The sequence below is a fragment of the Pseudocercospora fijiensis genome (assembly GCF_000340215.1).
Source record: "Pseudocercospora fijiensis CIRAD86 unplaced genomic scaffold MYCFIscaffold_10, whole genome shotgun sequence".
Taxonomy (NCBI): Eukaryota; Fungi; Ascomycota; class Dothideomycetes; order Mycosphaerellales; family Mycosphaerellaceae; genus Pseudocercospora; species Pseudocercospora fijiensis.
Genome location: NW_006921541.1, coordinates 1,260,229 through 1,286,164, shown reverse-complemented (window position 1 = coordinate 1,286,164; position 25,936 = coordinate 1,260,229). Strand labels below are relative to the sequence as shown.

At 46.7% G+C, this 25,936-nt stretch overlaps 8 protein-coding genes across 8 annotated transcripts; 3 read left to right on the top strand and 5 right to left on the bottom strand.

The window, feature by feature from the left end:
* Positions 1–7,150: 7,150 nt before the first annotated feature.
* Positions 7,151–7,545, top strand: MYCFIDRAFT_124976 (uncharacterized protein; the record flags this gene model as incomplete). Its single annotated transcript, XM_007933327.1, has 2 exons — positions 7,151–7,363; positions 7,423–7,545. Coding segments are annotated over 2 exons (336 nt in total), but the record flags the coding sequence as incomplete, so codon positions are not given.
* Positions 7,546–8,553: 1,008 nt separating this feature from the next.
* MYCFIDRAFT_84833 (uncharacterized protein) lies at positions 8,554–9,483 on the top strand (the record flags this gene model as incomplete). Its single annotated transcript, XM_007933326.1, has 1 exon — positions 8,554–9,483. The coding sequence occupies one exon, from the start codon at positions 8,554–8,556 to the stop codon at positions 9,481–9,483; it is 930 nt and encodes a 309-aa protein (XP_007931517.1).
* Positions 9,484–10,986: 1,503 nt separating this feature from the next.
* Positions 10,987–12,553, bottom strand: MYCFIDRAFT_45761 (uncharacterized protein; the record flags this gene model as incomplete). Its single annotated transcript, XM_007933095.1, has 3 exons — positions 10,987–11,424; positions 11,482–11,837; positions 11,917–12,553. The coding sequence occupies 3 exons, from the start codon at positions 12,551–12,553 to the stop codon at positions 10,987–10,989; spliced, it is 1,431 nt and encodes a 476-aa protein (XP_007931286.1).
* Positions 12,554–13,268: 715 nt separating this feature from the next.
* Positions 13,269–14,423, bottom strand: MYCFIDRAFT_84831 (uncharacterized protein; the record flags this gene model as incomplete). Its single annotated transcript, XM_007933325.1, has 2 exons — positions 13,269–14,236; positions 14,294–14,423. 2 exons carry the CDS (start codon positions 14,421–14,423, stop codon positions 13,269–13,271), a joined length of 1,098 nt encoding a protein of 365 aa, XP_007931516.1.
* A 777-nt stretch (positions 14,424–15,200) lies between these two features.
* On the bottom strand, positions 15,201–15,638 carry MYCFIDRAFT_65593 (uncharacterized protein; the record flags this gene model as incomplete). Its single annotated transcript, XM_007933156.1, has 4 exons — positions 15,201–15,236; positions 15,308–15,410; positions 15,529–15,580; positions 15,632–15,638. 4 exons carry the CDS (start codon positions 15,636–15,638, stop codon positions 15,201–15,203), a joined length of 198 nt encoding a protein of 65 aa, XP_007931347.1.
* A 224-nt stretch (positions 15,639–15,862) lies between these two features.
* Positions 15,863–19,110, bottom strand: MYCFIDRAFT_212542 (uncharacterized protein). The gene is made up of 8 exons (XM_007933324.1): positions 18,808–19,110; positions 18,234–18,725; positions 17,912–18,181; positions 17,797–17,854; positions 17,237–17,744; positions 16,828–17,184; positions 16,710–16,764; positions 15,863–16,655 (listed from the first exon to the last, which is right to left on the bottom strand). The coding sequence occupies exons 1-8, from the start codon at positions 18,838–18,840 to the stop codon at positions 16,086–16,088; spliced, it is 2,343 nt and encodes a 780-aa protein (XP_007931515.1). The 5' UTR covers positions 18,841–19,110; the 3' UTR covers positions 15,863–16,085.
* A 3,757-nt stretch (positions 19,111–22,867) lies between these two features.
* On the top strand, positions 22,868–23,224 carry MYCFIDRAFT_65591 (uncharacterized protein; the record flags this gene model as incomplete). The annotated part of the gene is made up of 1 exon (XM_007933155.1): positions 22,868–23,224. One exon carries the CDS (start codon positions 22,868–22,870, stop codon positions 23,222–23,224), a length of 357 nt encoding a protein of 118 aa, XP_007931346.1.
* Positions 23,225–23,553: 329 nt separating this feature from the next.
* On the bottom strand, positions 23,554–24,055 carry MYCFIDRAFT_101656 (uncharacterized protein; the record flags this gene model as incomplete). The annotated part of the gene is made up of 2 exons (XM_007933323.1): positions 23,554–23,671; positions 23,790–24,055. Coding segments are annotated over 2 exons (384 nt in total), but the record flags the coding sequence as incomplete, so codon positions are not given.
* Positions 24,056–25,936: the final 1,881 nt, after the last annotated feature.

Here is a 25,936-nt window from a genome sequence, read left to right as displayed (position 1 = left end):
TTATCTCTAATCTATTACTAATACGCTAGAATAGCACTATCTAGACCTTCTTGCTACGAATACCTAGCAGTCTAATAGTAATCTTGTTATCGTCTAGTCGATATATAAAGAGCTAAGTAACTAGATTAGGTAGACTGCTAGTCTTAGTAGTAGTTTGCAAGCGGACAAACACTATACGCTCGGATATAGGCGATACTTAGTATATAAAGAAGTATTTAACGAGACCGACCTCTCCGCTATTGCGATACTAGACAAAGTTACCGGCTTGCAAGGTAATATAGTGCTTAGTCTTATCGTCGAACGACAGACGATTATACTAGTAGATCGCTAGTATATTAGTTGTGTTAACATTAGGCTTCTTATAGTCGGTTTAGTAAGTACCCGTAAGTGCTTTGCGGAAAGCTCTAGTTATAAGTACGCTATCGTTAGTTGTCGGAAGCAGAAGAATATCCTTATAGTAATACTGCTTATACTAGTCGCCTACGTAGATATTAATATACTTCTCGTTACTAGACAGTTCTTAGCTAGGCTTATCCTGCTTCTTACGCTTAGATCGTAGCAATATCTTATCGAAGAGCTTAGGATTCTTATTAAATAGCGACTTTAGCTGCTAAGCAATATGCTAGACATTCTTATCTGTATCTAAGTTGTACGCACCTTGCAGAATAAGTCGTATAGTTATCTCTAGGCCCTGCATCTGTAGAAGGTTACGCTCGGGCTTCTAAAAGTTAGTATAGTAGATGTTCTACTTTATAATCTTATGCTTAGACTCGCCGCCGAGGACGTTAACATTAACTGCTGCACCGTATTTAGCAATTACCTATAGCTAGTAAGCACTAATGTAGACGTTCGGCCGCTTTGCTATAAGCTAATACTTAGTAAGCTTCTGCTTAGCAGGTGCTTAAGCCTAGATAACGTCCGCGGGAGTTTGGCCTTATAAATTAGGAAATGCTAGATCTTAAGACTACCGAGCGAGCGACTCTCGCAGACCCTATACTTTACGTTCTTATAATTTACGAGCTAACGAAGCTTAGGCTTCCTTAGCAGCGCGAGTTATAGGCTTCTTTGCGTTAGCAACTAACGCGCACTGTATAATGTCTTAGAATAAATCTCGGACGTATAGCATCTCCTATATTAGATCCACTCGCTGCTACTTAGTAAGAGTAGCGGATATAAGGTGCATATTAGATTGTGCTAGTGCTGCGAAGACGCGGACAATAACCGCAGAGGTAGTAACTTACTAGTCTAGCTGTACGAGCTGTTAAATATACTATAATATAGCAGTAAGGCCTTGCTATTATAGTATCGCTTGTACGAAATTCGGCTATATAAGATCATCTTTTAGCTAGATACGGAGTAGCAGGACTACTATAACTAACTACTATACGTGCTCGGTTAAGCTATATAAGCCGATATAATAAAGCGGCGAGCGTAGGTAACCCTAGCCTAAAGGGAAAGGGAAGTTGCGAAGCAGCTAGCTATATAACGACTTAGCTATAGGCGTTAAGATCTTATCGAGAAGCACCTAATAAAGCATATTAGTAATTCCGTTATACTCCGAGTGCGCTAGATCTAGTAGGCGTAACTAGATAATGTCTAGTGCTAGAGTAATCTTCTATAAGGCCGAGGCCTCTGCTGCTATACTATATTAGCTGCTATACTCCCGACGCGAGGATTTAGGCAGCGAGTCTATAAATTAGCGAATGCGCTCGGTCTTATAGTAATACTTTATCTCCTATCTACTCCGAAGCTGTCTACGATCCTCCTTAGTAGTATAGCATATACGACATCTAACATTAGCTAACTAGTAGAGCATGCTAGCATTGGTTTGCTATTAGGGCATGTCTCTAGTAAATGCTATAGTAAAGGCATAAAGCAGAGTCTTACCTTTACTAGGAATGTCGACTTATTAGCCCTCGTTAAGAGCCTATAACGAAGGGCCGATAGTAGTAACAATGTCGGATATATTGCTGCCGTACGGACTAAGTGTAAAGGCGAGTATATTAGAGATGCGGTTACGCTCCTCGATAGGAAGACCTATAGGTATAAAGTAGAAGCCTATTAAGGAGCGATTTATATTACGATGTAGACTAAAGCCGTCGATAAAGTTTAGTAGAGGTAGGCTAATAGCACCCTTACTAGAGACCTTATCGAATTGAAGCAGATAATAGCGTCTAAATGTTAGGATTTCTAGCTTACCGCGGATAGGGTAGCTCTTAAAGACTAATCGAAACTCGTTACTATCTGTAATACGACGAATAAAGTACGTATAGTAGTTAGAAGGCGTAGGATAGTATTCGACCTTGCTCTCGAAGGTATAGTATATAGCAATAGTGCCGTTAAAGGGCTCGAGGTCTTAAGGCAATACGAAGTATATAGTGTCGGTTATAAAAAGCTCGTTAGCTTAGGTGCTAGCAGGTGCCGAAATTGCTGCTATAGGCAAGATAAGCTAGACTTACGTAACAACGCTGCTAGTAGCGCCGTTATAATCGAATATAGCAAGCTTTAACGTTCGCTTGTCGATGCTAACTATAGCAATACGGCTAATATACTTCTCGTCGTTCGCCGAGAATATAACAAAGTCCGAAGGGAAGATAGGGCCGCTAGCTACGCCGATAAATTGTTTCTAGTTAATACTACGAGCTAGTATTAGGTTCGGTTGATTATCTAGCTTAGCTCGCTTATCGCTCTTCTTAGACTTCTTCGGTGCGGTCTAGTTGCTAGTAAAAGTAGGGGTATTGCCGGCCGCTAGACTAGAGTTATACTACATCGTAGTGCTTAGACTATTATTTAAAGGGTACCTAGCAAAGTCTCTAGAAGTCGTGCGAATTGAGCTAGCCTAAGCTTTAGAATGCTACAATTGCTTTAGCGAGTCTACGAAATGAGCTAGGCCTTAATAGATATTCTTTATAATATCCGAAGCGAGCAGCCGAGCGAACAATTGCTACGGGTTAAAGAAGTATAACGGGACCTTCTTAGTTGTAGCTATAGCACTTAACGAAGCCTTCTAACCCGCTACTAGCGTAGGCATCTTATTCTCGTCGATAGTAAGCGCAATAGCTTCGAAGCGTAGCGGAAGCAGCGGTAGCACTAATTTCAAGTGCTCCTAAAGCGTGTCTAGAGACCGTAGAAGCATTCGCAGATTAGCGTCGGTAGTAGATGCAAAAATGCCTCGTAGAGATACGTAATTAGTACGTAAAATGCCTACCTATTAGAGCTAAAGTGCAAACTCTAGTTTAATTGCGCTAATGCGGGTAATTTTAGTAGTCTTCTAATTATAGACCTACGAAGTGTCGGCTCTAAGTCTAGCGAAGGTATATACCGGCGGACCTATTAGACTCGTATCGATAGGTAGCGGTATATCTTCTTTATCCTTATTAGCACCTAGTACGACGAAGTTGTTATCGTCGGCATCGTTAAGTAGGGCATAGTTAGCGCGCTCTATAATGCTATCGATATCTTTATCCTCGTCGGTAGCAGGTACCTAATTGCTCGCTAACGTTAGACTAAGTACTAGACTATCTATTTCCTCGATCGGTACGTAGTCGTTATTATCTACAGCATTGTTAAATAAGTCGGTACTAGTAGCCTCGTTGCTATTAAACTCGATGCTCTAATATACGCCTAGGTCGAGGTCTTCTATATTATCGTCCTCGTCGTCTTCTTCGTATAAACGCTTCGTACCCTAAGATTGTAGCGGCTGCTAAGAAGAGCCTTGCTATAGAGCGTCTTACTATACAGCGCCTTAAGATAGTAGCTAAATAGGTATATTACGCAGGTTTCGAAGGCCTACGTACTTAGGCGCTATATTAGCGGCACTAATATAGTGCCTAGCGCTAGTTATATTAAATGTTAAGAGCCTCGAGTGTACTAATCTAGATGCTAAGACTGTGTGCAGTATGTATGCGTAGTGTGTGTGTATATGTATTGTTTATAGAAGTGCGAGTTCTAGGAGGTAGGTATTTGTAGATAGGCTCGGCGGAAGTCGCGAGGCAGGTATAGGTACCCGAATACGCGCTACGCGTAAACAACACGTGCACGCGTCTTTTACGAGCAGTTCGTATATAAATAAGTGTCGCTATATGTAAATAGCCCTAGAAAGTTCGTTATAGGTAGCATAATAGTATTTGCTAGCTAACTAGCTAACTTCTACTAGCTTCCTATAGGCTAGCTTATACTCGACGCTTCTTCGATAATTGTCGCTAAACATACTATATTCCGTTGTTCTTACTGTTCTTATTAGGTTAATTGTAGACGAAGCTATACTAGGTTGTTAGTCGTCTAAGAGTTATGCGTAGATTAATAATATATATAAAAATAGAGAAACGTAGACTAAAGCAGTACCTAGCAATAGCGAATAGCAAGCAAATAGCACCCTAGCGCTATGCATATATAAATGATTATTTGAAGAAACAGAAAAGAAGCTACTCGGCATCTAAGCCTATATCGAAGTTATTATCGTCGGCGTTAGCTAACGCAGCGGCAAGGTCTATCTCCTATTAAATGTTAGTATATTCCTACTACAAACTACGAGCTAAACACTTGTTGTTACTATAGATCGTAGGATGATATATACCTTGCGAGTAGACCCGGAGGTCTGCTACGGCGGAGGTTAGCTAGAAATGATTAGTATATGCTTATCTATATACTTAATCTACTATAGATCTAAACACATACGTAAAGACGAAGTCGCTGCGGCGTAGCGCATCCTATTTCTTGTCGGTTCTATATAGAGATTGTTAGTATTTATTTATTTATTGCGGAGCTTCGGAGATTAGTCGCTAGATAAGAACTATATTATATTAAAGGATAGGTCTTAAGTACAGCTACAGTTAATAATGTTAAATATTAACTGTACTTACGGCTAAGCCGAGTACTTGTTGCGCAGCTCGGTACGTACATTGCCGTCGGTCTATATATATATATTAGCTGCATATACAACACTCGCAGCGTAAGACTAACCTTGCCGAGCAGGCGGTCTGCCTTAATGCATTTAACCGTAAAGGCTAGCAGACGCGAGTAGAGCCCTAAAGTATATAGTATTAGTATGTGCTTTTCTATTGCGATCTAGTCCTAGAATATACTTAAAGGATATAGGAAGATTTATGTCGACAGATCGTAGACATATAAGAGTAAAAGCGTTTACCTCGACTAGTAGAGGCCTTATAGTCGAGATAGTCGACTAAATAGTAGTAGCTACGTATATATTATTAGCATAATGCACTATCTAAGAGTGCAAAGCACATTAGAAGTAGCATATATACCGAGAAGAAGTTGTCCTCCGAAAAGGAATTCTGCACAAAGTGCTTTTGTACTTGCCTATTATCTAGGGCAAGCAGACTAGGGTGCTCCTTTACCTCGAGCTCGGCTTAATCCTATTATATCTATTAGCGTTGCTATACTAAATCGAGTTGCTAAACAGCATAAGGTAGATTGAATAGCAAAAAGATAACATTCTTTTATAGCTTAAACTTATAAGAATCAGATCTATAAGTTCAAACTATAAAAGAATGTTATGCAAAAGGGTAGTTTTAAAGACTAAAAGATGAACCTAATTATCAAAAGTATGCTTCAAAAGTGCAAAAAGAATAGGTATATAGTATAGGAATGAACTTACCCTTGCTTTTTCTAGGACTTTAAACTGAATGTTTTTCATGTCTATAAACTTTCTCCGATACTATATATAATAAGGTTAAGTAGTGTCGAAATCCGCGCTATAAATATTAATAATTACATCGTGTTTAAATATATGTAAAGCATAGAGGAAATAATGAATTCGAATTTAATAATAGAGTCGAGCAGATCGTAAGACATCTTAATTATACTCTATAGACTAAGCAGCAGTAGCTTTAGTGTATTTTTTAGGGGAGATTCGCTTTGCCTTGTTCGCTACTAATTCCCGGAACTCAGTACGAGTTCGTTTAGGATTCTGTAAACAATTAGCATATAAATTAATACCGTAGACTACTACGCTATATGCCTATTTTAATAAATAAATATAGTTCTAGAAAACATATAAACGGTATGTACTCGTATCGTATTAATATAGTCGTAGTAGACATCTAGATCCAGAATGGAATCTAGAGTACTATGCTAAATAGAGTGCTAAAGATCCATAAAGTCCTAAGATTCGAGCTATTAAAGATAATCTATAGTATCGGCTTTTATATTCGGGTTTAAATCTATATACTATTTAATAAACTTTGACTGTCAATCTACTATAGTTGTACGTATAATATGCTTTATATAATAATACTAAAAATGTGCTAAATAATGCTAAGAATACTAATACATTACTAAGGATCTGAGTTTTAAGAATACTAATACATTGCTAAGAGGCTAATATATAAGATCTTGCTAGCTGTTAAAGCTTGCAATAAATATAAACATCTACTATTAAAGCTGTTTAGGCTAAAGGAGGTCGTGCTAGTATAGATCGTGTAATACATATTGTTCTTAAGTAGTTCTTATAGTAGAAGTGTCTAGGTCTCTAGGATAATATATTCTTTCTTAGGCTTATAAAACATAAGGAAATAGGGGTCTTAGATAGCTGAAGCTTAGCATATATATACGACAGTCTCAACGCTAGACATAATGCGTTAAAGGTCTCGAAAGCGATTGCAATTGCTATATAAAATTAACTTTGCTAGTAGCAAGGGCGGCGGCAGTAAGTAAATAAATAGTATATAGAGAAGAAGCGATAATACTAGGAATAGTAAGTAAAGTAGCAGGCGGAGGCACCTCCGCGGAGTTTAGTAGCTCTTATTAGCTAAACTATTCCTTAACCTAGTAAAACCGTTCGTAATACTAAACCGCTTATAAGAACAACTGTTTATAAACGACAACCGTAATACAACCATTTAAGGTTAGAAACAGTTATCATTATCAACCGCTTAAGCGCTGAAACTATTGCGCTGACGAAAACCGTGCTTTTACGGCTCCTACGAGGATAACTGTACTATAACTATTCCGGCTGACCCCATACCCGCGCTAAGGTCTGTCATGAACTGAACATTTTCTACAACTATCACCTCCATGTCAGCCATTGACCGTCATAACCATCGCCAAAATGCCTCGCCTCCCTTCTACATCGTCAGTCCCTCGCCTCGTCCGCTCTTACGCAACTCCCTCAAGTATCGGCACCCAATCCAATGGCCTCAAAGGCTCCCAAATCGCCCTCCTCCCTCCAATCCCCCTCTACCGCCGAATCCTCCGAGCTCATCGAAAATTCCTCCCCCGAGAAATGCGCGTTCTGGGAGATGAATACGTGAAAGCTGAGTTCCGAGCGCATCGAGAGACGGAGAATCCTGTGCATATTGTGGGCTTTTTGACGGAGTGGCAGGGTTATGCGCAGCAGGTTGAGGTGAGTCTGAGCGGACTGACGCGAATTTCACATGCTTACGGGGATCGATTTTTTTGTAGGGCGATAAATGGAGAGGCGAAAAAATGGATGTTGGGAAAGTTGATAAGATGAGTGATGAACAACTCGCGCAGATGTATGAGTTGATGCAGGCGATTAGGAAGAGTGAGTTGGAGGAGAATGATCCCGAGTATCAGCATGGGAAGGCACCTGAACCGCCTAGTCCTCATGAGGGGAAGGACGGGTGAGTGATTGGGAAGGAAGGGTTGAGGATATCTTCGGGCCGCTGTTTTGGTCATTGGACAGCTGCTTGTTAATGTGCATGTGCTTCGAAGCAAACACTGACTTTTGGGGTGCTTGAGGGTGCTTGAGAGCACTAATGAATATACACTTACGCTGCAATCCAGAAGACGACGCTCGACAGAAGCAACGAGGAAGATTCTTGGGATCGTTGCAGGATACGCAGTCACGCACAGCTACCCAGCAAGACTTGTTGGCACAGATCAAGATCAAGATGTGCAAGACGATTTACTGGAAATCGCGACAATGTGGACATACATGGTAAAGCTCCGAGATCCAAGGCCAAATCGAGGCAGGCAGGCTTCTAACCAGCGCCTACAGGCTCGAGCTCAGGAAACCTTGCGGACCAGGCCTGAACCTCATCACATGCCCCGATTTCAGCGACTGCCAACCCTTTGGGCCTGCAGACAAGCCGCTTCGATGTTGCTTTTCTCCCCCAGACGAATGTCCGAGATGCGACTACCACTGTTACGACATGCGAAGACGAAGGATGGTTGCGGTGAAGAGATATGGCTGGAGAGTAGGAACGGGACCAGGAAGGAAGGATCCAGGGTTTGACATTGTCACTCACCGTACGTCTAGGAGGCCGGTGGGATTTGACGCTGTCGCATGCTGTGCTGTGATGTGAGGACATGAGGATGCAGAAGCTTTTTGGCGGCTTTTGGAGCTGGTAAGCAGATTTGCAGTTATGCTTGGCAGCTTATAAGAATCTTAGGTCCTCATATAATTTTGGAAGCAACAGCCAGATTTAATATTTAACTTACCCCTTCAACCTCTCTCGCAAGTACATATCATACACGGCACGCACATCTGGACAGACTATTTGTAAGTTAAGCCACCAACATACGCATTTCAGGTCCTCGTTGCGACGCCAAATCACAAGGCTTTCCACAATGGAAAGTGTTTCGCCAAAGAACGCCCGCGGAACCAGTGCACCAAATATGCCAGCTGCGCCGGTCATTCCGAGTGCCGCTTCCAAAGTCTTCGGCATTTTGGAACTGTTCGAACTCATTATCTTTCTGTACGGATGCAGTGATGCGGACATCGATGACGAAGGCTACATAACCCGACCGTCTCTTGGCCTATACAGACTACAGCGTGTAAACCACACTTTTCGCGATCATATTGCCAACTCGAAGAAGCTCCGCCGACTCATGTTCCTCGCACCGGTAGACTACTACCCACGTCCTCCCAACAGGTTACAAAACTACGCACCTCTCACCTGGTTCCTTGAACACTTGCGTCCGGGTCGACTTGGTAACGCCTCACGGCGGAAGCAAAAGCAACACGCTACATTTCAATACCATCACCCTAAGACCACTGTCCGAGAATTATCCCAGAACAGAGGGATGCTACATCTGGAAAAAACTTCGCGAGAGGCTTCATGGCGGAAAATGAAAATCTGCAATTCTATGGACGCCGCGCTGCTTTCCCCGATCCATTTCCTAAACTACCAATACGACTCCGATTTAATTCGTGAGTGCTTCGAGTTCGAGAAGCTAGCCGTTGAGAGGCAGTGTCCTGCAGAATCTACTCTCGGCGATTTCTGGGACGTATACATGGCTCTGGAAACAGGTCTTACGGAAGTTGTGATGGCGTTTGAACAGTACCGAAGCGTAAAGTTGGCTGAACGCGAAGTTTTCAAGGCGCAAGTCAATGCCAACCCCAGCCGATATATGGTGTATGCTATGAAGTACAAGTGGGATTACGACGACAGACCTTTTTTTAATAGGCTTGATGAGCATATAGGAGCATTTTCTATCTGGCAGGAGTCTGGAGCTGGGAGGGACAACGAAGATTTTGAGGATGATGATTTGGTCTAGTGAAGGGGCGTTTGTCTGGGGAGTTTGATGCCGATGTGTAATCACATGCATATGGAGATGCCTATGGGGATTCTGATACCGGACGAAGGTCAGATCTTGAGAAAAGCTGTGCCACGATCCGGATTTTGGTCATTACATGCGCAAACTTCACTTGCTGCACGGATGTTCGGGGCGAAGTGTGTAGCTGGCCTTCAATGGCGTTCAAAGTGCTGTCTGCCGCCCTCTGCAATCAAAGTCTCAATACTCGAAGCTTCCAATCAAATAGCATTTCCAACAAAGGACATGATATTTGACAGGATATCTTCCCCATTCGCGCAACCCGTCAACTCATCTTCGCTGCTAATCAAAGATGATGTCCTGGATCTACGACCTTTTTTCGAGTATCCACGCACGCGTAATGCCCAGCGCACCAGTCGCGGCACCCAAAGTCTTCGCCATCCCTGAGCTGCTTAAGAAGATTTTGATATTCTATGGGTAAGCATGCAGCTATCAAGCTTCTTACATTGGCAAGGAACTCGCTAAATTTGCATGTCCGTTCTAGATGTGATGACGCAGAAGTTGACAGCAATGGCCTTGTATCACACCCATCACGCGGCCTTTACAGACTCCAGAGATTCAACCACACCTTCCGTTACAACATCGCTGTCACAACATCGCTGACACAAAGACCCTGCGTCAATTGAAATTTCTCGAGGTGATTCCAAACTCCGATGCCTCTATCGACAAGCTACAGCGTCAGGCACCATTGCTGTGGTTCCTCGCCCTCGGAATCATGGATGGCTCTTTCGGCAAATCACTTCCATATGATACATTACATTACAAGGGCAATCTCACCACCGCAGGTGAAATCTCGAAGCAGAACCTTTTGAAGTGTCCTTCCTGGATGGAACAGGAAGCTTCGTGGCGGGCAATGAAACTCATGGCCCCGACTCCTATCATCCTCAAGAGCCATGTCATCAATTTCGACTTGAAGAGAGGCTGGTCGAATAGTGGCTGGCTCAACGGGACGATGGAATGTCCCAGCGACTCAACTCTAGGCGTCTTCTTCGACACGTACCTCAAATTAGAGCGAGGGATTACTGAAGGCGTCGCGCGGTTCGATGATATGCGTCAATCATGCCTCGCTAGGCGCGAAGCTCTCAAGAAAAAGGACGTTGGTCCTTTCATCTTGTATCAACGGAAGCGGCTGTGGAGTCAAGAGGATTCTGATTATTTTAGACTCCGCGACTTGGAATTCGAGAAGTTCTTTATTTTGCAAAGTAATGAGTCGTATACGGGAAATCAGGGCAGGTATGCGATGGTGTTGTGACTGGTTGGTGGAAATATGGTGGTATGGAGAGGAGTGACGGTGCAGGAAAGGGAAGTGGGGATACGTTGCAATCTACTGGAGCGAGACTGGCTGTCAATCAGGAACAGAGACCTCGAAACTTGGCCAGAGAAAATGTCTAAGTTCATCGCCATGACACCTATCAACTGATGGACACATATGATCACCCCTCAAGCCTAGCCGCTCTTTGAATTGTCCGCGCAACTCCAGCTATGCCCGCTCCCAGAGTCTTCCTTGATCGCTTTCCCACTAGCATACAGTCCGATGCCACAGATCGCTGCACCGAGTAGGAAGATCATAGTGTTCGCTACGGTCAGTGAACTCTTACGCCGGTTCTTGAACCACTGCCCACGGTTGATGAATAGCCACAGAGTACCCGACAAGCCATACGTAAACCAGGACGCAAACAGCGATGAGATCAGAGATAAAAGATCGTTGAAGACCGGGATACTCTCGGCGATGACCCAAGCAACCACCCATAGGACAGCGATGATCCCAACCCAGGTCCCGACAGCGAGAAAAGTGGTCGTCGACATCTGCTTGGTGCCCTGGAATATACGAACGTAGATGTATTTGGCAGCAACGTGTGCGTAAATCACGCCTGCAATCAGAATCTAGGAAAGATCAGTCCAGGTCGGAACATCTTACTATATAGGTGTGGGCGTACTTACAGTCGGCAGGGCAATTCCATAAGCGACCTTGGTGACGACTGGTGAAGCGCTTCCTAATGCCGGGCTTGCAACATCTGGACCCGTATAGCGATACACCACAATCGCCACTATGACATACAAACTGATGTCCCACGCTTGCAAGCAAATTAGAGCTTTCGGGAAGTCCTTGGGGTTCTTCAACTCAGATATGAATGTGAAGAACGCAACGTGACCAGCGTAAGCAAAGATGATATTCGTCACACTCTGGAACGCAGATGCGAAGCCGACTTTGACCGTGGCTTGGACGATTGGATCTGGTCGCGTAATTCCGACTCCGATCATTGTGATCATCGCCGCGCTGAGAATGGATATGAAAGCTGCTACAATGTAAGCGAGCGTCCACAAGCCACCAGCTATTAATATCACGTCCAGCCTTTGTTTAACAGTTTGACTTACATATAATCGACAAATACGAAACTTTCCTCAAAGTCCTCGGCAAAGTCAGAAGAAACAACACAACCGTCCCAACCACCGACCAAACAATCGTACACGTCACATGCCCCGTAATCGCATTCAAAGCAATCGTAAAAGTCAAAACATGACTCCCCATCGTAAACGTCAAGAATATCACTTGCGCAGCACCCAAAATCTCTCTTCCCACAGCACCCCCGAATAAAATCTCGCCGACATCTGCCAGGTTGTGCACGTGAGGGTATACGAGTTTGAATTGATACATTGTGTAACCAGTATAGGTTGCGATGACGCCGAGACCGATTATGAGGATTATCCCGGGGACTAAACCTATTGATGCGAGGACCGAGGGTAAGGAGAGGATTCCGAGAGAGATTGTTTCTGCGATCATGATTGCGGCGGCTTGCCACCAGGTCATGGTTCGATATTTGACTTCGGCGTCGGATTCGTCTCCGAATGGGTCGCTGCGGTTGTCGTATTTTGTGCTTTGTCTTCGACTGTGTTCTTGCGGGTAGGCTGGGAGGTCTTGACCTTTCTCGGGATCCGTTTCGCGGCCATATCCCGTGTCCACAATGGAGGGTTTGTTGTAGCCATCGTCGACGGAATCTTTCTCTCGAGCCATTGTGATCAGAAGAATCTGGATTTCGCTTCCACGGCGATGGAGGATGGCCAGGCGAGTTCAATCTGCTTCTTCGGCGTGGAGAAACAGGATCAGGATCATCTTGCCAGACGCTCGTGTGACTGGGTGGCTGAACGGCATCGTGACAACATGAAAGCGGAGGTGCGGTACCATACACGCACTCAACTCCGGTGCAGAAACAGCTGCTATTCGCCATGCAGGAGCTACACCACGAGCGGCCACGCGCAGAGCGGCTCCAAAGCGTCGGAGGATGAAGGGTGACGTCGTTCAGTGAAGCTTTTGCATAAGATCGGCAGAATCTTGGCGGGGTCTGTGCTCCAATGGAGGGAGTGCATGAGGGAAGACATTCGCTTAACTATTCGTCCAAGCATTGCTTGGTACCATGCTTCATTCTATATAGCTAGCTAGCTACTCATACAGTACCTCCCTTCCGAATCCTCCCCGTCCTCGGATCAATGACGGCAAGGTCAGCATCAACAAAGGACTTTTCTTAACGTAAAAAAGAGGTTCACTGGTTTTCAGACGTACGCATGATTGTTAGAGCATCGTAGTTCAAGGACGTCTTTATATAACCCATCAACCATCCAGCGCATACCAGCTTGCGCCTAATCTGCATGCACAGGGTAAGTCCTATTCATACTCAATCACCATCATCGTCTACGTAGTCCTCATCTTCTTCTTCCTCTTCCTCTCCCTCTTAATCTCCAACACCATTCACCAATCTACGCTTCACCTCATCCTCCGACTCATGTATGTGGCACAAGCACTGATCCTGATACTGTGGCAAATCATCTTTCGTCCAAAGCCACTTCACCTTCTGTCCCATAGTAGCCAAAACATCCACCAAAAAGTCCTTCGGCAAAATTTCAAGTTCTGCGGCTTGAGCAGAAAATTCGAAAGCCATTCCATGAACCAGCCATAGACGCAAGTCGGAAGTATGTGGCAAGTTCTCGCAAACTTTCGCAATGGTCGGCAAAGTCGGTAGCGTACTGTCGGTGATGTATTTCTCTTGCTCGCCTTGGTGCTCCTCGATGAGATTCATGATGTCGATGCGCAAGCCCTGGATGTCGAAACGATCGGCTAAGATGTAGATGTCGATGAGGTGATCGTAGGTATCGCGCTCTCCCTGGTCGCTTGATTCTCTCGAGTTAGATTCGTTGTCTGCGGATTGCTTGAGTAGGGCTTTGCATTTGTCGAGGAATTCACTGTGATCTCCACCATCGTAAGGCTCGTGCTCGTACATGCGAACCAAGCAATTGAGCTGATAAGAATCGAGGTCGGATAGATTGGAGGAATGTGGGAAAGCCTGGGAGATTCGGAAAGCTTCGGGCCTTTCCTTCAATGTCCATTTCGGAGCTAGGTCGGTTTGTTGGTCCTCGTCTTCGTATTCCATTTCATCGTCGCCGCTGTCCGGGTCCTTGTCACTGTCCTGGTACCATCCATCTCTGATGCTTCCGTCGTCGTCATCGTCATCTGCCTCATCATCCGATTCCTCTGGCGGGACCGCAACGGACAGACTGGGCTCTTTTCCGGGCTGGAGGAAGACCTTGCCGGTGTACAGCCAAGTAATCAGCGTGCGAAAAGCCTCGTCTGGCAGATCACTGATAGTGAAAGTGTCCTGACTGGGCTCTTTCATGGTCGTGTTGTATGCTCTGGCAAAGTAGCCTGAATGTGGCCAATGTAAGTGAGGAGTAGGTAGCCATCATGGTGGCTGCGACTTACCTGATTTTTGGCACAGGAGTGCTTTGTGGACAGCATATCGAATGCGATCTGGTCCAGCAAGAATCGTGGTGATGGTTGGATCTAGGAATACCGCAGGATCGACCTCGACAAGCTGCGATGCACCCGCCATCGTTGACGCGTCCGATCCGCGCCAGAAGGTCTGGCGAAGGGAGTTGAAGGCAATGCCGCTGTAAATTTGAGCGTCTGATGGCTTCGAGTGGCGGCCCACGCGAGCGTTGCCGGGAAACGCGGTCTCGGATGTTGAAGCGCCAAGCAAGTGTTGTCGATAAAGAAAATATCACAAAGAAGACAAAATGGCGAATGCGCCGGAAATACAGTAAAGCTACATACCTATCTCAAACCCACCTTTCCGAGCCCGTCAGTGGCGGTGGAACTGGTGTCCGACGCGGACGATTGCCCCAACCATAAGCTGTCACACAAGTCCGAGGAAAAACTGAAGTCTGTTACCACCTCTTCATGCACAAACACCCATAGAAAAGGCAGAGCATTCATGTTTGGTAATGAGGAGGCATCGCCGAAACGATAAATCTTGGCACGTTGGAAAACCCTTCAACACCGTTGCATAAAAAGTTTGTTTGCTAGGCGTTGTACACACATATGCCATGTTTTGTACTGTCTCGGGAAGCGAGTGGAGGTTGGGAGCTACAAGCAGATGAAAAAGCTGCAGGTAGGTAGATGGGAGTGCGCGGACGATGCAAGTGAGATGGAGCTGGCAGATCAGTTCAGGCATGCATTTCGGCTACCTTCATGTTTGGAAAAGCCGTCCTCATTTGCTTTGCGCCGTACAGTGTGACGCTCCGCTTCTCGTGTCGTAGTAGCCGTAAACAAGTCCCCACTCAATGCTCCAGATATCCCATGATGTAGCTGTCCGTGGTGGTCGATTCGTTTATGCGGCGTCACGCTTGCCCTCCTTGACCTCCTTCTGTAGCGGATGTCAGCATTTGTCCGTGATTCCTGCCATGCTTCCTGGGTGCAATGCGCATTTTGACGTACCAATGCCTTCATGGTGCCGTGAAGAGCATGTCTGTGGTTTCTTCGGAACTTTGGGTCGGTTCCCTTGAGCGAAGGGTATCTGTGAGTCTTTGGCTTCTTGATACTGTCATCCAGCTGTCAGCAACGACCGTTCTCAAATCTCCCGTCCTCTGTATTCCATCTCTCGCTGCTCTTTCATATTCGGCATTGGGATCGTGGCATGCGGTAGGAGGAAATCGTACCCGTTCTTGTGCGCCTTCTTGGCCTGGTTGTGCTGAGACGAGTTCTTTGACTCTGCGCAGATATCAGTACCTCAAGCAATATGACATTCCTGCGCTTACGTACTGGCCATTGCGACTGTGTGTTGCGAACGTGCTTCTGGGTTCTGATTTCTTGTCTGCGCTGCGGCTTTGGCGATGAAGTTCAATTTCGTTCGCTAACGCACGGTCTTGGCGCTGAGCAAGGATGGTCGGTTGCAGCCGTACACGTGACCTTTGACCTCCCTGAAACGTCAATTCTGCTTCTCGATAGCAATGCTTACGCAGATTACGAAGACGTGAGACATGAGAGGCCAGTGGTTTCAAACTCATTGTCGAAGTACATAAGTCCGACCAAACAGCGCCGCGAAACAACTATGCACAACAATGCTATAAATTCACTGCAGCAGATGGAGCCTTGATCCTCCATTTCCTGACGAGAATGCCCGTCCTGTGTATCATCATTGAGAAATCGAAAGTCATTTTCCTCGTCTCTTGCTAATAACTCTGCTTTCTTTTCCTTTCCGCCCAGTGCGACAGGTCTATGACTTGGCTGCCTTGGCCATGGTGTTAAGTGCGCTTCCGTTCTTGAACCACTCGAGTTGTGGCTCGTTGAATGTGTGCACAAGTGAGATGTCAAATGCCTTGTCGCCGTTTGCTGGGTGAACAGTCATGGTGACTGGCTTTCCGACAGCAAGCTCGGTGGCCCTAAGGTCGACGCGGTCATCTGGCTGGATCTTGTCGTAGTCGTCTGGGTTCTGGAAAGTAAGTGGAAGCATACCCTGCTTCTTCAAGTTGGTCTCGTGAATACGAGCGAAGGATCGGGTGATGATAGCAAGACCGCCAAGATGTCTTGGCTCGAGAGCAGCATGTTCACGGGAAGAACCCTCGCCATAGTTCCAGTCACCAATGACGACCCACTTGATACCTCTCTTCTTGTAGTCACGGGCAGTAGCTGGGACGGCGTCGAATTCACCAGTCTCCTGGTTCTTGACCTTGTTGGCCTCACCGTTGGCAGAGTTGATGGCACCGATGAGCAAGTTGTTAGAGATGTTGTCCAAGTGTCCACGGTACTTCAACCATGGGCCCGCCATTGAAATGTGGTCCGTGGTCTGAGCAATGTTAGCAATGGCGCGATGAAATGGTTTCAGACAAAAGCGACTTACGGTCTTGCCTTGAGCCTTGATCAGGATTGGAAGGTTGTGGAAATCCTTACCATTCCTTTTATACAACATTAGTCACGTTCACAGCAATTATCGCGTGCACACGGGGCTTTGCACTTACCATGGCTCGAATGGCTCAAGGATTTGAAGACGGTCGGAGGTTGGTGAGACAGCGACGGAGACAGAAGAGCGGTCTTGTGGTGGTGCCTGGTAGGTGTCCTGACCTGGGTCGTAGCCACGTGCTGGCAGACCATCACCGGATGGCTCCTTCAGCTTGAACGGCTTGCCGTCCTTGTCCATGAGGGTGTCGGTGATTGGGTTGAAGGTGAGGTCTCCGGCGAGAGTGAGAGCAACTACGATATCTGGGGAGGTGACGAAGGAGTGGGTGGCTGGGTTGGCATCATTACGTCCAGTGAAGTTACGGTTGTACGAGCAGACGATGGAGTTAGGCTCGCCCTTTTTGACATCACGACGATCCCTGCCACAAAAGTTAGCGAAAGGTTAGCAGATTGGGCACTTGTTGCACTTGCCACTGGCCAATGCAAGGTCCACAGGCGTTGGCAAGGACCATGCCTCCGAAGTCCTCAAGAGTCTTGAGCTGACCGTCACGCTCGGTGGTGGCACGGATCTGCTCAGAACCAGGAGTGATTGTGAACATGGCCTTGGCCTTGATACCGTGGTCGAGGGCATCCCGAGCGATAGATGCGGCGCGGCTCATGTCCTCGTAGGAGGAGTTTGTGCAAGAACCAATAAGACCAACCTTCAGCTCTTGTGGCCACTTGTTCTCCTTGACAGCGTCCTTGAACTTGCTGAGAGGAGTGGCAAGGTCTGGAGTGAATGGACCGTTGATCTGGGGCTCGAGCTCGCTCAAGTTGATCTCAATCAGCTCGTCGTACTCAGCACCCTCGTCCTCACGGAGTTCGGTGGCGTATGATCGAGCGAAGTCTCCGATGTGCTTTCTCTTGGTGGCTGCGAGGTAGTCGTACATGCGGTCGTTGAATGGGAAGAGCGATGTGGTGGCACCGATTTCAGCACCCACTGCAAAACTGTCAATATATGGCGGAAAGTGCGTGTTCAAGCTTCAACTCACTGTTGCAAATGGTGGCCATGCCAGTGCAGCTCAAGTTCTCAGTTCCTGGACCGTGGTACTGCACAGGGTTAGTATGTCTCACGCAATGGGTCTCGCCTTAGCTCTTCGCAGTCACCTCAACAATTGCTCCGGTACCACCCTTGACCGTAAGGATACCAGCGACCTTGCAGATAATGTCCTTTGGAGCAGTCCAGCCGGACATCTTTCCAGTAAGTCGGACACCAATGACCTTTGGTGCCTTGACCTCCCATGGAAGGTTGGCCATGACATCGACAGCATCAGCACCACCGACACCAATGGCTGCCATACCGAGACCACCAGCGTTTGGAGTGTGCGAGTCAGTACCGATCATAAGACCACCGGGGAAAGCGTAGTTCTCGAGAACCTGTGCAGAAATTAATCTCCATACCGACTGAAAAGGACAGGAATATGCTTACAATCTGGTGAATAATACCAGATCCAGGCTTCCAAAAACCAATGTTATACTTGGCGCAAGATGTGCTCAAGAAATCATAGACCTCCTTGTTGATGGAGTTGGCTCTTTCGAGATCCTTTTCACCACCAACTTGTGCCTCAATCAAGTGATCACAGTGGACAGTGGATGGAGTTGCCACAGCATCCATACCCGAAGACATGAACTGCAAAATAGCCATCTGAGCGGTGGCATCCTGGCAAGCAACTCTGTCGGGTCTAAGCTTCAAATAACTCTTTCCGCGCTCGATCTCCTGGTTGTGAGGATCGTCAAGATGCGAGTACATGACCTTCTCGGCGTATGTGAGTGGCTTGTTTAACCGTTTCCGCACGATTTGGAGGGTCTCGTTCATTCCGGCATAGTTGATGTAGTGACCCTTCTCCCAGTTGGTCATCTCGACCTTCTTGGTGAGAGCGGAGTCATTGACGGTAGCGAATGACCGCCGGCCCAGCCGGGGCTGTTTCGACACAACGTTAGCTGTCTTGGTGCTCTATCAATGGCGTTTCGGAGGTGGGAGAAGGTATCGGAGGGAAACATACCAGCTGTCGCGCTGCTAATCTGGCACCAATCATTGTGAGGGGGCCCAAACTGCCGCAATGGACTTGGTAGAGTTGAGGGGAGATGTACTTGCAGGCGCAGCAGTCGACCTGAAGTGTTTGGTTGTTATCAAGAGAAGAAGAGGCGCGATGAAGAAAGGCAGCTAGTTACGACAGAGACTGAGCTCAGTAAGTAAGCAGCGCTGATTGGCTAGTGGCATGTGGTGTCAGGTCTGTGCCGAGGGAGAGAGGCCGGACTTGGTCCGCGTGCAAGGCTTCAGCAAAATTTCAGCAGCTGTCAACGGGCGAGTGGCCGACGTCGCCTTCGAGACTTGCTCAGACATAAGACTACACGCACGCACGAGGCATATGATTATTACCAGAGCCTGCGAAAAGCTAGTTCTGGTTACGGATACGTCTGCGTGCTTTGTTGCCCTTGCCGAGCATCCGTGCTCGCGCGTATATCGCACATCGAAGCGAAATTCGCATATTAGACACCTTTAGCAACCTCCAGTGCCAGAATTTAGTGGTGTTCACCAGGGTTAGTAACTAAGCCTATCTGAGACGGCTCTTCCGAGGCCTTTAGCAACCTCCTTTTGCTACCTCTTGGCTACTTAGTTATCGTATCTATAGTAATATAACCCTAGCTCTTTAATGTAGACCTTAGTTAGTATATAGTAGTGTTGTTGTCGGCTCAAAATAGACGCTTAAGTAAGGCAATTGTTACTGGACTACTAGGTGGTTGTCGGACAAGCGGCTAGCGCCTATCTCGAGTCGGTAGTCGATATTATCGTAGACGACGAGGCCGACGAGGCGTACGTAGGCGATCAAATAAGGAGCCTATATCTAGACGATTATAATCGGCTTAAAAGGATAAGGTTAGCGGACCTAACAAACGATCAGTGTAAGCGTAGATTTCGCTTCTAGAAGCAGGACCTATATAGGTTAGTGCGGCTACTTAAGTTAGACTAGATTAAGTAGCTATACCGTATAGAACCTACTAAGGAAGAAGCCTTATTAGTGCTTCTATAGCGATTAGCAAGCAGTACGAGTTAGCAGTTACTAGCGTACGACTTTAGCAGAGGGCCGACCTAGATTAGTATTATATTTAATACTGTTCTTAAGTATTTAGACGACTTCTTTAGCGATAGATTGCTGTTCGACACTCGTCGGTTAACCCCTTAGTATTTGCGGAGGTGCGCAGAGGCATTAGAACCGGACGTTAGTCTTGCTAAAGTGTGTAGATTTATTAATAGCACCCTTCGTCCCTACTATAGGCCAAAGTATAACTAGAAGTTGTACTATAGCGGACATAAGAGAGTATACGGCATCAAATTCTAGGCGGTTGTTACTCTAGACGGTCTGCTATCGTTATTGTATAGTCCTAAGCCTAGCTCTTTTAGGGATTCTCGGATAGTATTTAAATCTAACATTTAGTAGATTTAGCACGCGTTGTTCGATAGGTACGGATTAGACGATAAGGTATTTATTTATAGCGACTCGGCGTACGCAGTAGCGGATAGTATTATATCTGCTTTCAAAGGTTAGAATAGTCAACCTCGTACGCCGCTATAGAGGCAGATAGACTAGGAGATGTCGGCTTTAAGGGTTGCTATAGAGCATATATTCGGACAGATATCAAATCTGTAGCGGATTAACTTAGTTAAGTAGAGGGCGGACTTACAGGCTATTAGGTCCATCTATCGAGCGTGCGTTCTTCTTACTAATTGCTATACCTGCTATTATAGAAACTAGGTATCTATAGGTCGCATAGATCTACCGGTGTTAGAAGAATACCTCTATTCGAGGGCGACTAATGCTCAAATTAGTAACGAGATTAGAGCCCTCGTTGCGACGGTTCTTCCGCTAGGATAGTAGCCGCCGCGACTAGAGCGAGGTAATAAGGGCGATAAAGGAGATAGGTATGCGTCGCCGGCGATAGAAGACGAGGGTAGCGATAGTGATAGTAGTAGTGATAGTAATAGAAGAACGACGATAATGTCGAGAAGTTAAAGTATAGCTTTATAATTCTAACGGTATTCTTAGCACTCGTACTATAGGACCGAGTACATTTCGAGCTATTAGTGTATATCTAGAAAGCAGCGAAAATAGGTGACTAGAGCGTCTGTACGCGATTCTTATAATGTCTCGGCGATGTTGTTAACCTATTACTAAGTAATAGTTATATACTACTAACCCTACCTCTCCTCCTATTTCCTAAATTTCTAGCGATAATCTCGCGATTAAGAGAATAACAAGGCAACGGTAGGAGCAACTGGTTCGCTAAATCGATACTAAAGAGCAATATTGCTAACAAATGAGTAGGGATTTGCTTTAACTAATCCTATAAAACGAACTCTATACTATAATAACTACTACCTACTCCTCCGAGTCGAAAAAGTCCTTAGGGACCTTAATATCGTCCACATTCTAATCCCAATCGTAGCGATCTAACTACCCTATCTGCTATAAGAAGCCTAGTTTCGGTAAGCGCTCGAATAGCTCTAGCATTAGCATCTTACTCTTCCTACGGTAGATAACCTATAATAGCACTCGAGTGCAATCCGGATACACACCTATTACCGTCTAGCTAATATCAGTAAGTTGCTAGTTAAGAGAGAGATAATAGCACTTACAATAGTAGTATTAAGGTGCTGTAATTCGTTCTTCTAACTATTAGTTAGGCCTCGAATATAGTGCTAATTGAGGGCGGTTAGGCTCTCCTTAATCTTCTCGAAGTACGGTTTTAGCAATTCGTTTAGTTTCGAGAACGCTCTGTTAATCGAGGCGTTGTTGTTACGCTTACGGCGGCGCAGTCGCATCCGCTAAGTCGTCGACGGTATAGAAGGCGTAGATTCTTCCGGCTTAGCAAAGGTCGCCTAAGAAGAGCCGCTACTATTTAATCGACGTCGCTTCGAGCCTAACCTGTCTATTAGACTATCGCGGACAACGATCTCCTTACGCCGAGCCGCCTCCTTCTATTCCTTTGTCGCTACCTTGTCGAAGAGCTAAGGGTTTATACGCATAGCGTGTTTAATAAAGAAGTCCTTCGCTTACGAGAGGTTATCGTTACTAGGCGCTATACTAGTAGAGCGCTCTTTAGCGGCCTGTTCCTTTACCCTCTTAACTAACTTAATATTGCAGCTCTATCGGAAGCTAGAATTACTACTAAACTCCTTCTTACTATTAGTACGAGCCTACGCATTCACACGACCTCTAATAAGCCGATAGAAGTTAGTAATATTGCCCTTCTTATAGGCATACTTTATATTATTTATTTGCTAGAAGATAACCAACTCTATTCGAGCCGACAGCTTGCCTAGCTTTAATAGGTAAGCTGTATTACTACTGCCCTTCTAAGACAGTGTTTCTACGGTCTCAATTAATAGCGAAGGTCTAGGTAATAGAGATAGCCGTAACTAACTTGCTAGAGTAGTTAGTAGCGGCATAGATGCCGGAGAGGCGTATTTACTAGATCTAGTCGCTAAATCGATAACTCTAGGTAGTAGATAGGGGGAGGGGAGATAGCGACCTACGAAGGTATTGCGGAAGGCTATAATAATCTCAATTCGCTAACAAATTAGTAGGACAAGAAGACGAGCGATCTACTACCTGCTATCGAGTCCTCTAGCCGCCTTATTACTATCCCTCCGAGTCCCTTACGAAGCCTAATTTCTACTCGAATTTTCTATCTAACGTTACCTTCTATGCTATTATACACTACTAACATCATTCGTACGACCTTAACCATCATTAAGAGCTTGTGATGTATCAATACTGGCAGCGGTAGAGCCTCCGGAGGTGTTATTTAGTATACTATAGAGCGATCGATAGAAGGTTTAATATTATAAGGAAAGGTAGTTACCATCGCTAAGGCCGCTATACCGCTTCTATATCCACCTCCTTTGGCAATAGACTCATTGCATTACGACCTACGGCATTACAATCGATTGGCTATATATAATATAGTGGATACAGTGGATACAGGTGGTGAACCATCAGTCAGAAGTTGTCGTCGGAACTGGACAGCGACACCTCCTGCTAAAGGTCTCTATTTGACAAGATGCCGGCAATCAGAGGCGTCAGCTCGAAGAAGAAGACCAGGCGACACACGCGCGATCTCGATCAGATTCATGCCGACAAGCAGTCGCAAAAACACCTCCAACAGTACAAAGACACCAAGGCGTTGGAGGACTTGCCCGGTTTCGGCGAGTTCTACTGCACCGACTGCGCAAAATGGTTTGAGAGCGAAAGCAACTTCAAGGCTCACGAGAAGGGCAAGCCGCACAAGAGACGCGTCAAGCAGCTGAAGGAGGAGCCATACAGCCAGAAAGAGGCGGAGGCCGCCGTCGGCTTGACCACCGATACGGACAAGAAGGTGGTCGAGGAGGAGATGGAGGATGCTGACGATGTGCGGTGAAATCTTTGCCCTTTCACAGGCAGGAGCGATGGATCAAGATGAATCGCAACATGTCATCGCATGTCTAGCGTGGTCTCGAAGACTGTGCTGGCTCATCCCAATACGCTGTGTACCAAGGATAGTAGAAAGGCAACGGCGACGCTCAGCATGAGCACGTCGCAGAAGAGCTGTGCCTTGTTTGTTCGCTTGGAGAAAGCAAAGTCGCCGTCTCTCGATGGCACCACCTGCAAGCCTGAGGCCATACGGGGGGAGCGGATCGCTGCCGACGGATTATGCGTGCTGGTGCTGGAATTCCGGTCTCCTTCACACGTGCCTTCCCCTACCCCATTTCTCAGCTTTCGGGCGACACGCGCGGGGCTTCCATCAACGAGACAGTGTGCCGGCACATTTCTCGTTACTACGGCGGAGCCTGCGATTACGGCCCCTCGTCCGATGGTGACACCCGGCCTGCTCCTTCGGTCAGCCGTGCTCGACAAGCATGGCATGTGAGAAAGCGTGGCCGCATGCGGCAAATCCTGCAGCCGGCATGCAACGAGGACTGCTCAAGCAGCCATTGGGTACTCACATGATCACAGCATAGCTGCCAATATGAACATCATCCTCAATCACTACTGGTCCTGCCACACTCGGTCCTTGCCGGCACGTTCGTTCCTCGTAGACTACTGGGTGCGCTCCATATATGTGTACGCCTACGCCTAATGCCACTCGTTCGCCGATAGTGACTGGATGGAGCGGACTGTCTGAGATCCAGCAGCTACGATTCAGGAATGCCGATGCCGCTATACGCACGCTGATGCCATAGTCGACTGTGATCGGTGCCCTGATGGACGGTGCTTCCAAGTCCTCGTCGCTAGCGCCTTGCGTGTTCACAATACTTCTCGACATCAGCAGCAGCTCTCACAAATTCCTGCATCTGCGTACTCATTCCAGGCTTTGGCCATCTCCTTCCGTGAATCCCACGCAGCCAAGGCGTTGAAGATTGCACATAGCATTCCACAGCGAAGTCGCCGATGCCGAAACTTATCCTCGCAATCCGCAGCAAAGTACTCCAGATTCGCTATACACGCTTCTCCGCCATGGTTGTCATCGTATTCCGCGCTCTCGTCACGCCATGATTGGACCTCGCTGCTGCCTGTGAAGGACATACTTGTCTGCTACTTCTGGTCTCAGTCCGCTGTGCTCAGTCGTTCAAGACATCCCTCATATACTGCCATCAAGTCAGTTTGCTCGAAAGCACCGCACGTTCTGGAGTCACACCGTCATCGTCACAAGCTCGCGGACAATCAGCGATTTCGCAAATGTTCCCTATGTACCTGTCACCAAGCTTATTATTCACATCATAAGCTACACACCAGCTTCAACAAACGAATCATACATGTAACCGCCATACAGACCTTGACGCTCACAAACCCAAAGAGACCTACCCATATATCCAAGCCTGTTGGAACCAATGTACTGGCACAGCGATTACCTCCGCACCTACCGCATCTCATCAATAATCTTCAATTCCTCCACATCAATCTCCTTCAACTCCTGCGGCTCATTCCCATGGATATCATAGTTCTGCTTCCTGACCGGATGCACCAGAACATCAAAAGCCTTATTAATCGCCGCCCATCGAGCGGGTGCATCGGAATCGTTAGGGAAACGTGCCGGATCGTGTTTCAAACTGAGTCGGGCGAGTGCACTACAAAAAAAAATCTCACATTAGCAACCCGATTCCCTGAATTTTTGAAGTGAGATTTCTTCATACTTCATAGCTTCCTCCTGCACACTTCTCGGATCCAAACTCGGATTTATATCGAGAACGCGATACGCCAACGGCCATCGCGTTTTCTCCCATTCGGCCACGGACTCGGAATCGTCTTCTTCGTCAGAAGAATAGTCGGCGTACGAGTAGAACTGATACTCCCCCGTTCCCGATCTATTGCTCCCACGTCGAGCCTGCTGTTCCGCCGGTGGACGATAATCTTGCGCGGGATGAGAAGTAACCGGTTGCGAAGGGAAATCCCACGAGCTAGGTCTTCTCGCAGAAGTTGGAGAGTATGGCAGCTCTTCTGTCGGGGGAGGTGGGAAGTATGGACTTTCTCGAATATCTTCTGTCGGGGGAGGGGGGAAGTAAGGATTTTCGATTTTTGTCGTCGAGAAATTGCATGGATGGATGTATGCGTTCTCTGCACGCACGGCGGAAGGTACGGAGGGGATGCAAGTGCTTGGTCCAGCTTTTATTCCTGGTCCCGGGGATGGAGGAGTCCATTTGCTATCGACCGTTTCCACGCTCGGATTGCGGTGTTGTGTTGGGAGGCTGTTCATTGCTGGCGCTGGCGTGGGAGGATTTCGTGCAGGCGAAGATTTGGGTGATGGGATGCTTCGAGAGCTGCCAGATCTTGGTCCGATTGGTGGCGACGGTGGTATATATCTGCTTTCAGATGCACGATCTAGATTCGGATTGCTTCGACGTGGGTCGCCATACACGGGGTTCCCCATCGGTGGTGAAGGAGGCACGTATTTGCTGTCTACTCTGTCCAAGCTGGGGTTGCTCGTGCGTGGATCGCTATAGATCGGGTTGCTGACGGGGGGTGAAGTTGGTGCCATTTTTGGCTCTGCCCTGTCCAGGGTGGAATAGCTTCGTCGTCTGTCTTCGTAAATTGCACTGCTGCTGGATGCAAAAGGAACTTGCCTGCTATCTGGACGCTCAAGGCTCGGGACGCT

Excerpts from the sequence above, each read along its gene's own strand:
- MYCFIDRAFT_212542 (XM_007933324.1), bottom strand. The coding sequence starts at position 18,840 with ATGATTGGTGCCAGATTAGCAGCGCGACAGCTG. Across the intron at positions 16,765-16,827 it reads CTTGAGCCATTCGAGCCATG|GAATGGTAAGGATTTCCACA; the intron begins GTAAGTGCAAAG and ends GTTGTATAAAAG. Across the intron at positions 16,656-16,709 it reads TCAAGGCTCAAGGCAAGACC|ACCACGGACCACATTTCAAT; the intron begins GTAAGTCGCTTT and ends AACATTGCTCAG.